Source organism: Phaethon aethereus (genome assembly GCF_964289735.1).
Source record: "Phaethon aethereus genome assembly, chromosome: 1".
NCBI classification, from domain to species: Eukaryota; Metazoa; Chordata; class Aves; order Phaethontiformes; family Phaethontidae; genus Phaethon; species Phaethon aethereus.
Window position 1 is genome coordinate 77,921,640 of NC_138575.1, and position 15,412 is coordinate 77,937,051.

At 39.3% G+C, this 15,412-nt stretch overlaps 1 protein-coding gene across 1 annotated transcript in view; it reads right to left on the reverse strand.

Moving 5' to 3' along the window:
- Positions 1-4,991: 4,991 nt before the first annotated feature.
- SULT4A1 (sulfotransferase family 4A member 1) overlaps positions 4,992-15,412 on the reverse strand; it is a gene marked incomplete at both ends in the record, with an annotated part of 31,703 nt that continues 21,282 nt past the window's right edge. The window contains 5 exons of the mRNA XM_082003916.1: positions 4,992-5,104; positions 9,697-9,835; positions 11,287-11,381; positions 14,618-14,744; positions 14,882-14,962. Of these exons, the coding sequence (XP_081860042.1) occupies positions 4,992-5,104; positions 9,697-9,835; positions 11,287-11,381; positions 14,618-14,744; positions 14,882-14,962 (555 nt within the window). The remainder of the gene's footprint in view (positions 5,105-9,696; positions 9,836-11,286; positions 11,382-14,617; positions 14,745-14,881; positions 14,963-15,412) is intronic.

Genomic DNA, 15,412 nt, shown 5'->3' on the forward strand with positions numbered 1-15,412 from the left:
ATTTTTGTAAACTTTTCTCACGTTGATTTTTAAAGACCACACAGCTCAGACGCTTTCAGAAGGACGCTGGATGTTACATGGGCGTATGTATGAGTCAAGCCTGAGAGCTGGAAAGAGGCGTTGTTCCAGTCTGCCTGCAGTATTTGCCATCGCTCTCCCATCATTTAGAGGGGTGATTTATATGCAGATAGATCAGGGCAGTGTGGCATCAGTGTTGTTGACTTCCTTGCCACTCCCTGAAGATAGAACAGCAGTTTTTACTTGCGATCTAAACCTCATTATGCCAAAATCTGGGTAAGTTTTATTTTTAATGAAGGTGCTCATTTTGGCAGACTCTCTTTCCATTGCCAGAATAAAGCTGATTATTGGTTGCAATTATTTGTGTTCTATCTGTGTGATATACACCATGACAGGTAGCAGAAAATACTCACCTGCATATATTTTATGATCCAAACACTAGAGGACACCAGTCTGCAGATCCTGCAGTAAAGAAATCAAATGGATTATGTAGTGAGATTGCATATCATAATTTCTGTACTGTATCCTTCCTATGGGTGTGGTCACTGGGTTTGGGGTTTTTTTGTTATTATTATTTGATTCAGCTGAATCTCTGTTTAGCCTTTTTCTTTTGACTGAAGAGGCAAATGCTGTTCCTTAATCCTCCGTCTAAACCTTTGCTGGTAGCTACTAAGTGGTGTTATTTATAGCCCAGGCAAGACTGAATGGCTTATAATAATGGTGACTCAAGCCTATAAATCTTTATAATTGTTGCCAGAAGTATTGGTGCCATGTTGTGTTGTGATGCTTATACAAAAGTGCCGAGAATCTTTAATGGTGACTCATTAGCTTTCCTGTCTTTCCTCTTTAGTGCCCAGATTCACTGCAACGAACGCATAAACCTTTTGTATACAAAACTGTGCAAAAATTTCTTATCTAGATTAGTTTCTGCTCGGTTCCTTTGTGTTAACACTTTGGAGGGCTCTTCCTGAGACAAGACAATGCTGCTGGCATTTGAAGCGCCCTTGTCCTGGTTTCAGCTGGGATAGAGTTAATTTTCTTCATAGAAGCTAGTGTAAGGCTATGTTTTGGATTTGGGATGAGAAAATGTTGATAACATACTGATATTTTCAGTCATTGACTGAGCAGTCAAGGACTGCAGCTTCTCATGCTGGCCTGCCAGCGAGAAGGCTGGGGGTGCACGGGAAGCTGGGAGGGGGCACAGCCAGGACAGCTGACCCAGGCTGGCCAAAGGGGTGTTCTATACCATACGGTGTCATGGTCAGTATATAAAGTTGGGATGAAGAAGAAGGAAGGCGTGGGGGGATGTTCGAGGTTATGACATCTGTCTTCCCAAGTAACTGTTATGGGTGATGGAGCCCTGCTTTCCTGGAGGTGGCTGAACACCTGCCTGCTGATGGGGAGTAGTGAATGAATTCCCTGTTTTGCTCTGCTTGCATGCGCGGCTTTTGCTTTACCTGTTAAACTGTTTTTATCTCAAACCGTGAGTTTTCTCACTTTTACCTTTGTGATACTCTCCCCTGTCCCACTGTGGGGGAGTGAGTGAGCAGCTGCGTGGTGCTTAGTTGCTGGCTGGGGTTAAACCACAACAGCCCTGAAGCGTCAGCGCTGGCGACTTGAAGCTGCAGGGGTGGAGAGCCAGGAGCCACAGCAGTGCTGAGCACAGCACTGGGGCTTTCTGGGGGCCTTACGGCCAAGGCCTTTCAAGTACTGCTTGATGTATACCTGCTTAGTGATGGAAAATATATGGACAGTGCTGGCTGGTTTGAACTAATGTTGAGGGTACTCCGAGCTTTACAGGAAAGGGGGATGCCTGTTGGTGATCTGAAAAACCATTGCAATGAGGCCATCCAAATCCTCTCCGTGTCTTGCAGGTATGTGTCAGTAAGTGGACTACCAGCTGCATAACTATGATAAATCTCGCTAGCATGCTAACTTTGCAGCAGTTAACTCCGCAGGAGCAGCTTACCAAACTTGAATGCTGTGGGGAGAAAACAAACATTCTCTTGGTTTTCTGGTATTTTTGTTCTTCATTTGCAGTGCATTTGTATTAACAAGGCTTTCTCTCCAGCGACAATTTGGGGCATTTGGCCAAGGAATGTCTGTGTGTGTATAGAGGGAGTCATGGTGACATTTGGCCGAGTCCTGAAAGTTCAAGTTGTCAAAACAGGAAGGAGCTTACTGCCTATGGATTTTGATAGAGACTGAAATGCTTTCAAGGACCAGAGATCCAAAGGTAGAATTTCAGCATGGCTTATGTGGGAATGGGCTTTGACCAGACTTTCGATTCTTGGATGAATTTCACCTGATAGCACAGAAGGCAACAGAGTCATGGGGTAGGAGAGAATAGCTCTGGCTGAGGACAGTCTTTCTGGTCCTAGAAAGCAGGTTCCTAGCACACAGCAGCTTTGTTGTCTAAAACAAGGGAGCCACAGCACAGCAGTAGGTGCACAATAGATTGTCACAGTGTGTTACTCTCTACAGTAAGGAAATGGGTTTTTTGCCAAACTAGCTATTCCTCCTCCAGCCTCATAGGTGGTAGCCCTCTGCACAGGCTCAGTTTGGCTGTTAAAAACATCGCCTTAGAACATTTTTGGCTTTGGGGACTGGGGGGTTATCACCTGCTGTAGCAAAGGAGACAGGCTGTGCCTGGGAACAGGAATAGGATTCCCTGGGGTCTTCAGAAATGCAAGAAGCCTTTTAGGGAGCTGGTAAGGATGTATTGCTCATACGTCCTCGGGATTAAGTGATTTAAGTAGATTTTTGGTGCTAATGAAATTTTCCTGACTAACCTGCAGGAACTGCAGGGAGATTTTGTCTTCCTCTGTAGCAAGAAGGAATTCCCCTAATCCTGTCTTCTTGCAGCTTGTTGTTTGTGGGTTTTGGTCTCCTGTATGACAGAGACTAGTAGGACTGCTCAGCATGGAGCTGCCCGAGAGGTACAAGATAAAAGCATGTAAAATCTTGCATGGATTGAAGAGTGATTGCGTATCATCTGTCATACTGCAAGAACAAAGGAACACCAAATTACACTATCTGGTGGCAGTCTCTAAGCAAATGAGTCCTTTTTCATACAGTGTACATTTAGATGAAGAACTCATTGCCATGGGATGCTGTCAACACCAGCATGAGGGGAAGAAAACCCTGTGGAGGGCTATTAAACACAAAGATGCTCACGGAGTCCTCTGCTCTCTATTGTACTCTTGCACAGGCATTCGTTACCGGCCACTGTCAGAGACAGCTCACTGGGTCAGATGGTCGTTTGAGTTGATGCCATCTTTCTCTGGTTCTTCTGTTTTAAGTTAGGTGGTGTGGGCAGGGGAAGAGGATCTCTGGCTTTTACAAAGACTACCCGACCCAAGAAGGAGGTCTAGAAAATGAGCAGACCACAATGCATGGAACACATCTTTTATTCAATAAGCAAGCAAGCACAGAAGTATAATGTGTAGTGCTTAATATTCATACAGTACTAAAAATATAAAAATAGAAATAAAATTTCACTGAAAGCATTTTCACTCACAAATATACAAGGAAAAGTGCTGTCAAGCCACATCATGCTACACCACTTGCCAGTTGCTGCACTGACAGTTTGTTTCCCAACAGAACTGAAACACTAAAAATCTGCTAGTCCTTCCTCACAGCTTTTGGTGAGTTTGAATATTTGACTAGCAAAAATAGGCCTCCTGCAGCCGAGAACCTAAAAAGCATAGATATCATTACGTAACAGAATAATAGAATAATTCTGGACAGTTTTATAGTGATAGTAGCCTGCTTCAGGCTGTTTGTGTACCTGTTGTAAAGAATAAAAAAAGGTACAGAAATAAATCTGAATCTTGATTATAATCCAGACCAGCCATGGCGAGCAATTACTGAAACTGTATTCTGCATCGCTATTTGTGCAATACTCCCACCTGGTGGCATACTTTGAAACTCTCCTCCTTCAGTGCTGCCGTTTCCTCTGCCTGCTTACACTGGCGTGTACATTCATCTTCCACTTAGGTCTGGTGGAGTCCAATCGCACGAACCGCAAACAGTGCTAGGTGCCCTTAACTTTTAGTGGAACTAGAGAGTATTCAGCACCTTATCTTCTCTTACTGTATCTAATGGGTGAAATTTACATCCACACAGGAAAGTGATACGGATCACAGACTCCGATTCCTCAAGACCGACCCTGCACCAGATGCCTTGCTTTTAATTCAGCTCCATTTTGAAGGGCTGAATTAGAGTTGGGGGCTTAAGAAGCTTCTGTTTGCTGACCTTTGCCATGGAGTGAACTTCATCCATCAGGAAGACAGCTGTGTGCTGTCATCCATGAAAGCATGGGTAGGTTTTGAGATTAGGAGTGACAATCACAGATATATTTCATAACAAGGACTGTCTTGCAGAGTGTGCCACTGCACAGAACCTACTCAAATTATACAGATAAGGGTGTGCAGAACCTAATGTGAACCCCACTTTGATCAGTTACTATTTTAGAATGGGATTTATTTATACTTGATATACCTGCTATAAAAATAAATGTGACGATTAACCCCTGAGATCATTCTAGCATACAGTTTTGGCCTGTTACTTGTTTCCCTCTGAAATAATTTTTTATTTGGTTTATGGATGTTTATTTAGGTTCTAGTGAAAAGCTTTTATAAAAACACATTAAGTAATCAATGTGGGGCTGAAAAGGTGTATATTCTAGTTGCATATATGATACATACCTTATATGTATATAATACATTCCATCACAGCTGAGTATTCTAGTATTGTCTAGGAAGTTCTTGCATGTGGACAAAGGATTAAAATACTAGAAGATAAACAGCTGTTTAGGATCAAAGATAATTGTATCTGATATTGTTTACTTAGATTGTTTCTCTTTCTTTAAATCTTGTTACACATAATAGCTACAGTAGTTTGTCCAGCAGGTAATAAATGAACGCATTAAGCACTTCTAGCTATATTTGGATATCATATGCATGCGTTTTTTATAAATAAAAATCAAATGTGAGGTCACATTTTCCCATCTTCTGTTTATAAACTAAATCAAATTTCTCATTCATTGAAACAGTGAAGATGTCTTTCCATAGCCCAACTCGTCCTGAAACACAGAGAAGGAACACAAGTCAGAGAGTGGACATAACAGGACACCAAATATCTACAGTTTAATTGTGCAAGGCACCAAGTATCATCCCATCTGTGAGATGCTAATCAGTCTTAGCTTTTCTTGAAAGCTCAATGAGACCTAAGGCTGTTTATTGTCTTATTCAATTCCCCTGCTACAAGCCTTACAAAGTTTTAAAATAAGTACCATACACCTTGTTAGCTGCACCAGCCAAGTATTCTACAGGAAGAATTCAGATTTTTGTGAGATTTTGCTCTAGCCTTAATCAGAAATTAATACAGATTTTTGTTTGGGTATTCATTTAAAAGTGTATTTCTGGTTTCATTGCAAACCATGGCCATTTAATAATTCCAATAGCTAACAATAATACATTTCAAAATTACTGTGCCTTCAGCATACAGTGGTTACGAGAACTATCCAAAAGGTACGTTGAAACTGATTATTAAATTCTCGTTATTGAGATGTAATATTATAATTATTAATTTCTACTATTTTACGTTTAAAGAGAAGTTCAACATATGAATTTATGTTTCTCAATATGGAGAGAATTATTTGTTAAGTATTAGTGCCTAGATTATATCTATAGAAGAGAACAAGCGCCACGCACCCAATTTGTGCCATTTAAATTTTAATTTTGTACACAAGGAATAGGAAGCTTTTGGTAGATGCAACATGGACACTAACACTTTTTTCCTTGTATGGAGTATTCTTCTACTCTACTGAACCCAACTAGTAACATAACCTGATGACACTGCTGAACCCACGAGTCAAAGGCTGCGGCCCTCTTAACCACTGTTTCACTGCAGTCCAAAATTTATTTCACTCAAAGTCAGCCAGTGTTACTTGTTGGTGGATAAACCCCATGGAGTAACCAGACTGAGAGGCCTAATTCTCTTCTCATTTATGTTGGATATAAATAAAGACAAAATCCAGGCTTGTTCAACTGGAATAAATGAAAGGAGAATTGGGACTGTGCTACCAGAGAGTTTAATCATAACAGCAAGAACAAAACTACATGCAGAGAGCTTAATTATGCATTTGATGCATAAGAAGAATACCCATTTAATTTAATTACCATTGCTTTTATGCAGCAACTCTATAATTGAGTCCAAAGACAAAACTGTCTGAAACATCTACAAATTACATATTAACATGATGGTGTAGTATGTAGTATATGTAGCAAGGACTGTTTTATGAAGTCAGGATTTTCCTGTAACTCCTGAAGTTATGATAGTGTTCTGGTTCGTTTTCAGGATCCAAAGATCAAAAGAACCTGAAACTGCCTGAAAATACATCATTTGTTTTCTACCAAATTTCTCCTGTATCAAAAAAAAACATTAAGAAAACACTTGCAATCATAAGCATCTGATACCAATTTCAATTTTGCTCTAGCAACTATAATTGCATAAAGTACAGCATGAAACATAAAAGCCTGTATTTCCCTTTCAATAACAATAATAAAACATTTTCTTCCTCTGCTTGGGAAAGATAAGCCTTTTATTTCTGAATCTCCCCAACAACATGCATGGACAAATGACAAGTTTTATAAAGGACATATGCAGTGGATTATTTGTAACATTTTTTTTTACCATATGAATTGATAGCTTGTCAAAAAATCACCCACCTGGTTTATGATTTGAATCATGCAACTGTGTAAATTATGGTGTGATAAGGGTCAAATATAAGTAACATATCTAATCATTGTTCTGCTTTCACAGCAGCTCAGGGTTATCTTCAGAGTAAAGATCAATGTGCTAAAAGAAAAAAAATGAAGAACTAAAATAAAGCAAAATAATAAAGTAAATGTAACTAATGACAAATAAAAAATATTTGAAACAAATTACAACAAGCTGTCATGTTATTGCCACAATTCTTTGTCACAGAAACAAACAAAGAACAAAGCACTGCTAATGAAGCTGCATTCTGAAGTAACAAAATATTGTAAAAACCAAAGACAGCAAACAAAAGAAATTCAAAATAAGGATATTTTTAATAAAAAGCATACAGCGAACAAATGACAAAATATTACATTAACTGCTGTAGCTCCCTTCATTCTCTATTACAAAATGGAGGCTCCTTTTTGAAAGATTTGTAGAAGGTAGCCATAAGAGGCTCTGACCCTGGACGGGAGGTTTGCAGGCTCCACTACAGAACAATGAACACTAACACCACATACAGAACGGTGCATGCAGCAGAAGTGGTCATCTCCCTGCTTATCTGGATGGAGATCAACTGTCCGGTAAAGACAGAAGTTGACACTTCTGCCTTCTCACCAGCAGCTCTGTTCTCTTTTTTTTTATATTACAATCTCACTTTTCTTTCACAACCACCTTCCTGGCTTTCACTGGACAAGGAGGCAGGGTTTGGGCTGTGCATAGCATGTAGCAGTGCTGCTGGACCACAGATCTCCAGACTGAGGAGGTTATGAGGAGGTTAAGCACAAACCTAGGGTTTTGTGCTAGTTCAGGCAAGTCAACAGAGGAGGATGTGGCTCTGTATGTAAAATCTTGCACTGACATAGAACACTTTATCTGCTGCCCTCAGGATGTCTTACCAGACTCATTAATTTGTGATCTTGTCTTCACCTAATCAGAGTTAGGTAACGTGCCATAAAATTCTACTGCAAATGAGATGGTCTGTTGTTTTCACACAAGATACAAGTTGTGTTACATGCTGAATTTTCAGTTTGAAGTAGTAGTAGGGAGGGTAGGCTGGGAGTTGAAAGCAAGATAAATAAGAGTAGAAAAACACACTATGCAGTGAAGACTCTACCAGAAACTATAGGGCATATATCTGGGCTTTCAGTGAAACTACAAAGTCCTTTGTCTTCATGGGAAGTTTACCTCAAGCCAGTAAACTTGAGATATTTATTTCAAGAACTCATCATTTACCATAATGTATAAGTGAACTGGGGCAAAAAGAGGTGCCATATCACAATTATGACCAAGAACTGCCCATAGGAATTTGGTTTCCAGGTCCTGCTCTAACAACTGGAGTCTATAGCCCCTGCATAATGTACTAAGAGCCTTTCCATACCAGGTGTACAAAGTTACAGATAAAAGCAAGGAGGTGTGAGAATGTCATATCTGGAAAAAAGCCATTGCTGAAATGTTTGTGCCAACACACAAACAGGACAAGTTACACTGGGTCAGTTACTCTGATGATAGTCTGAGCTGAGCAATGGAAACCTGGCACAAAGCTCTGCCAAGAAAGACGCAAAGGTAGTGCAGAATACCAGTGAACCTCCTTTCATGGGAAACAGATACTCTCAAACAAACCCCACTGACTGTTGGTAAGGTTACAGTTTGACTGACTAAAGGTCAGTTGCCAACTTACAATGGACTTTTGTAAGGCATGTGATTTTCGTGGGTTTTTTTAATAGAACTATATAATGCTAACGGCATGATAAATCAATAAACAACTGGCTAACTCAAAATTAGTAGTCAAGAAGGACTGGTGATACTCAGCATTTTTATCAGAGATTTGAAAATTGTAAAAATTATAGCTGATAAAATCGGCAGATAACAAGAAGGTTGGCTGAGAGGGGTAGTATGGAAAGGGCTCCTACACAGAAACCTAAGAGCAAAATATTCAGGTCATGCTCCCTGAGTAAGGGACAAGAACCCACAAATTAGGTCCTCAGAAAAGACTTTGTGGTCATGATAAACGACACATGCTTCATGTATGATGCTGTAGCAAGTGCTAACGTGGCCATGGATGGACAAACAAGGGAGATAGGGAGAAAAAGTTCCAGTTAAAACTGGATTAAATCAGTGGATAAAGTGACTTTATATCTGGATAAAGCATTTCTGAGTCTCACATAGGAATCCTCCACCTTGAACTTATGCCCTGATTTTTAAAAAAGAGCTGTTAAGTGCTGTGAAGCAGCTACAGAAAATAATTTGAGAGAGACTTACTGAGGTCACTCTTTTATGCTCATCAGAAGGAAGACTGAGAAAGGACTTGATTTCCTGACATTATCAAGGGACAGATGTATCAGCAGTTTAAAGGGCACTTCAGGTTCCTAGAGAAAGACCTCACCAGAATAAACACCTAGAAGCTAAACATGTTTTAAACAGCTGAGGTAGACAATGAAAGGAAAAAGCTCTTAAGAAAAATTACAGCTCCTTGTCATTTGATGCCTTCAAATTAGAATTATCTGCTATTCTAGAAAATACAATATACCTCAACATAAGGGCATAGGCCATGATAAACTGTATGAACTTGTGTGGGCTCTGACGTGGCAAAGGTCAGCAGTGGAGCAGTCTTCTCCGCATGAATAGCTCAAGCTGCTGAAATAAGCCAAAGACATCTTGTCTTCTCTAACAGAGTGGTTTGCATGGTATTGAATATATACTGTTGATCTTGGATGTTTCCTTTTTTTTTTTTTTTTTTGTAACTTTAACTTTATTTCAAAACAAGCCCCCAAAATTGCACCAACAGTCAGTTATCTCCCATCATTTACATAGCAATATTTTGCCATCTTAACATACCCTGCAGGTTACTAAGTTGTCAGTTACTTCTTACAATTTCCACAATAAGAGTTTTAGTGTGGGTTTTAAACATACCCCTGCCAACAGGAAGTGCTTCTGCATTACAGCACTGATCAATGAGTTGATGGCAGTGTTCCACCATGGATTCCAACTGTGCTTTGTCGTAAGAAACTCCTAAGAACCTCACCAGTTGCTCAACCATCGTTGCTAGGTCCTGTAAGAGAGTATTTAAAAAACAGTTTATTTTAAATTACCTTTTTTAAATGAGTTTAAATATTTCAAAATTAGTTATATCCTGGTAAGTGTGAAAAATACAAATGCAGAAATCGTAGAAACACCAGGGTCTTAAATTTTTGCCACCTTCCAATTTGCTGAGAATTAACACATTCCAAATAATTAGGATAAGACAGGCTGGCAGAGAACACAATCATGTAAGCTTGCCTCTTCAAATATTAGAATGGGGAACTGCAAAGTAATTGTGACGCTTCCCACTTCAGACACCACCACACCCTTAACTGATCCCTTTGGAATACCAGTGTATTTTGGAGGAATTAAAAGTTAGTTTGATTTTCATCTTGGTAAAATAAATGACTACAAATTTTAAAATAGCCCTTCTTCATTGTTAGCTTCTGGGGCTGCATTTATGTAGATAGAAAGGATCTAGTGAGGTGGCCTCTGAGAATAAGTAGTCATTAATTTACATATCCAGAACTCCAGTGTTCCTCAGTATGAGTAAGACTTCTGGAGTTGCAAGGACAAAATAGCAATGTTTATCAGGAAGCAGAAAGATACTGGCACGCCACCAGCTTTTGGCAGCATCCATCAGTGAGCACAGCTAGGAATATATCATTAGTCAAAATCGTTGGTTTGGAATAGTTTCTACTAATTTCTTTTAATTGTTCTGATTGTGTTACGTCTTCTTTTAGCATCCCGGTACATCAGAAGGCTCAGTGAAGCTGAAATTATAACTTACTCAGCTTTATTGAGTTCTACCCTGATTTTGCGTTTTTGTAGGTTTAGATATAGGAGCTGGGTTTTTCCTATGTTTGCATTCATTTTCCAGTCAAATAAACATTTTGAAGTATTTTCATTAATTCTCAAAAATGTATTATTGCAATAGGAAATGGAAACCAATGTGCTATGTAGTATTTCCACTAAATTTGATTAAAAATAAAATTGATTTATTATCCAGCATCCTGTACAGACCCAATAATTATGTTCACTTTATGCTACACCATCATCCCTAATTGTTTTCAACACTGTTTCACAGAAGACAGTAAGAACAAGCAAACAATCAGAATAAATGCGAAATATATAGGACAAAACACTGATGATATACTTTTTTTCTCATTGATACAGCACACACAGCAAGACATTTCTTTTAAATGAATGCTCAGGGCTGAATGTAACAAGCACTGAACAGTTACACACCTCTGCCTTCTCTGTGAGTAAGTTTAGTGCCTATGGATGCAGACAGATTCCTGAGTAAATTACTAAGTCTATGAAACTGCTGATGTCCATAGAAGCTATTGAGTGCCTGTGCTATAAAAATGGTGTCGGACATAGTGAGCCCAAATATGGACATAAGAAGCAAATTTTGTACTTTATGTATTTTAAACACTACGATGCTAAATGTAAAATACCTTTTTGCTACATCTAACCTACCTTATGCATATCTTCATACTTGAGAAAAAGTACATTGGCATCCATGTGATGTTCCCAAAACTCTTGCACATGTTCAAACCACGAGCCATATCCTACTACAAAGACATTATGATTGGCATGAGGAAAATGAACCCTTTTGTTATTAATCCCTCTTCAAAAAAGAACAAAAAGGAGAAAAACAGATTAACTGGAGTGGTTCATAGCCCCAGGAGAACTGTGTCTAGTTTTGACCCATTGCCATGCACAGCAAGGAACTTAGAAGAAAAGCTTTTTCTATCAGTTTGGAATATTCAAAAGAACTTACCATAAAGATAAAATGTTCCACTGAAAATGCCACCATATTTCATGATGGATCTCTTGGAGCTCAGTATTAATAATGCCTGAGTACTGAACGGAAATTGAGCCAAAATAAAAATTACACAGATAGCTTTGCAGAAGGCAAATTGTCAGTGGCTCCAACCTGTGTGAATTCCTGTAATTAACATACCACACTGCAGCCTCCTTCACTTAGAAGCTAGATACAGCATCTGTGGAAAGTTCCATAGAGCACCCTCTATTACAGATGAAGAATTGCTAACAACAATTGTCTTTTCTTAATTAAACAAGTATTGAGGAAACAGACCTATAAAAACACTTCATGGTCATTCCCAAAAACTTAGGATGTACTGACAAAATATTCTATTTATCATTACATCTTTTGCCCCCCTGCTAAAATCTAAGACCTAGTCTCTTCTATTGTTATTTTCTGAACACTTCCACCCAACTTCTATAGATATGCCAGTTATACTGTTATTAGTTATCTCAATTACACAATAAATCCAGACTACCACCAGATGCCCATGGGGTGTTGAGTGCTTCCAAAAGCTCAAGAGTGATGTGATGGGGTACTCCCGATATATCACAAGTTGTGAGCAGGCTCGACGTACAGGGTTGCCAACGATGAAAAGCTTATTCCTCCTACCTCCTGCATGCCACCAGCAGCTTGTTTTCAGTTCCCCATAGCTTCTGTGTGGGTTTTAGAACTTGAAGAGAAGCTGAGGTGCTAGGCTGGGAGGGCCTGTGCTCCCAGCATGGCTGAGGCAGTGGTTACTGAAGTCCTAACCCTCCCCGCAAAACCTCTCCTCTTCCACTTCTCTGATAAAGTCCACATTTGGAATGGTTTCAATCAATTTGTGTGTCTAGCAGAGGTTCAGACGCTGGTATTTATTATCTAGAGAATGTCTTTTGCTGCCAATATTACCAGAAAGGCAACCCAAAATGGAATGCATTCTGCATATTTATTTGTTACCAGTGATAAAATCCCCTGAAGTACTTAAAATAATCAAGGCAGGAATTAAGCAAATATGGAGAGCAGTTTTTCCCAGTATTTCTTGGTCCATTTTATCTTTTCAGCAAAGCAACTATAGAAAAATATTAAACTTTTTAGGTTCGTATTTTGAAGCCACCTTTCACTTTAAAAAATAATTATTTAATTTTGGTAACTGGAACATTTTCAATGGACAAAGAAGTCAGTTTCACAGGAAAATTATTTTAATCAGCTGACTCATTTTCAATTTTTATAAAGGTATCGGAAAAATTCCATTTTTGTTATTCCCATTCCATACACCTCTAAAGAAAATCACGCATGAAACTAACACACCAGTCAAGTAAAAAGTGTTCCTAACTGTATGATACAGGGCAAGAATCCATTAAGATTATGTTAGCAGAGTTTACCTGTGTTTTATGTAAGAAACTGCCTTAAGCTTTAGAGGATAATGCAAAAGAATTAGCACACACAAGACTAACTCCCATCCAACTGTATGCTTTCAAACAACATAGCTAACATGCACTGAATTTGTTTCAAGATAGCCTGGTATAAGGAGGGATCAAAAGAGTAGGACTGCACCAATTGGGTTAAGCGCTTCTCCCTCTAGCATTGCTTTGACTTATACAGATTTTCTTTTGCTGCTGCATTGCTTCCATGAGATGCACGCATTTCGCTAAATGCTAAATTTACTGTATTACGAAACACTCCATTTGTACAATTATGGACACAGAACATGTTGTGATACTTTGTTGACTCTGGGAGGTTGTGATAAATCAGCTAGCTGCTGTAAGATGAAGATAGAAATAACTCTGGGGATTGTTGTACGAAGAAGAACCCTCCTCCGACCTTAGAAGACCACCTAATGTATCTTTCCTGTATCTCCAGACTAGCAGTTCCTGATCATGGGCTACAGACAAATGTTCCATTCTCAGGGAATGCAAACAAAAAAGGTGAAGGTGGACTAGAATGGAAGGAGAATGTTTACCCTCTCTGCACAAACATGCAGGAGAAAGTAGCAAAGGTTTTTAAGGTCTGTTAAATAACCTCCACTGGTAGGCTTTTATTTTTTTCCTTCCCTTTGGTATTATACAGCTTCTTTAGCATCAACTCTGCCAAATTCCAGGCTGAAGAAAAGTTTGCTGCACTGGATCTAGAGGAGATCCTGCTCTCAGAGCACAAGGTAGCTGGTGAATTCTTAGCGTTACATTAAAGTATCGTAGAGGAGATTTTGGAGAAAAATGTAAGACAGTAAAAATTTTTTCTCTTCCTCGCTAGAAAGTGTGGCAATCCATTGGCAAAAAGTCCAGTGGCAGCCAGTTATGTGAGAACTCCTTAAGGCAGTGCAGCCTGAGTGGGTGGGTGGGTTGTGCAACAGCCCTTGCTCAAAGGAGTTACTGAGTGAACAGCTGATGAGTTATTGTAAAGCAGGTTGTTGTAGTCTCATCGTAGTGCTGTATTTTTCAGACAGTAGCAGCCTGCAACTGCCTTCTTACAGAGCTCACTTCAACTTACTGATGTACTCCAGATCAATCTCATGCAAACTAGAGATTTTTGTGAGTTCTTGGTGGCATCTTGCTGGGGACAAATCTTGAGTTTTTGGATGAAATAAAAATATTAAAGGAATTACTAGGGAAAAATCCTTCAGGAACAGAAAGGCTCCTGAGAAGTAGACAAGCACAGTGAGCTACAACTGAAATCAAATGGTGCCGGGAACATTCATCACTTTTCACAAGGTACCTGGTACCTTGCAAACTGAATTTTAATAGAGTAGACCAGAGTTTTGTCTGAGCTAAGTGAAACACTGCTGAGTCCATGGGGTCAAATATTGTAAGGCAATTATTTACAAGGCACGGCCATAGTTTGCATGGACAAATTTAAGTCCACGCAGCACTGTATCTGTAGCAACCTCCTTGCTGTATATGCAAAACAAATGCACCTTTATCCAGTTCATTTCTGTACTTGCAGAAGGAATGCAGAGATGAAAATAAATGTGTAACAGCGTGTGCAGAGAGAACAGCTCCTTACACTTGTCATTCATAAACCTTCTGCAGAACTCCTGAAACGTTCCTCTGTAGCTCATGGTCCTTAGGGAACGGTGAAACTGGTAATAAGACACCACCAGGTCTTTGGGGTTGCGAGCCATGTATATTACCTATGATGGGGGGGGGACACAAAAAAAAAAAAAAAAAAAAATCACCATATTGAAAGCCTCCCCCCTGCCATTTCCCAAAAGACTTGAACAACTGCTGCTGATAAGGTTAAACAAATACGATTTAATTTAATTTTTACCTTTGAATTCCCGTTATGAAGGTCTGAAGGCAAAAACCGGTAGGGTAGGTGGCTTTTTATAAGGCGAGGAGATGTCAGTTCCTAAAATTAAGCAGACAAACATTTCTTATTGTGCATTAGTTCTTGGCACATCCTGAGCTGTCCTGAACTGTTGTACTTGAAGTCCTTTACTGTACTGAGTCACATTCACAAATTCACTTTTTAAATTAACAGGGGTCTGGGACTAGAAATTAGGTCAGGGAGTTACATCTGTTTTTAAATATCAAAAGGCTGGATAATGTGTTGGGGTGGTTTGTTGTTTTTACCCCTTCTGTTTTCAAAGTAATTCCATTTATAGGACCTTCTCAAGAAGAAATTTTAATAGTTAAGGCTTCTTAGTGTCAAACTAACTTTGGCCCCAGTAAGACTTCCACTAAAATTCCTTGAAAAATATTAGAAGCTGAAAACCCCACCCTTAACTTCTTCACTTGAAAATTTTACTCTTGCAATTGATTTTATCCTCAGAATTAGGCCCAGACAATCCAAATGTCT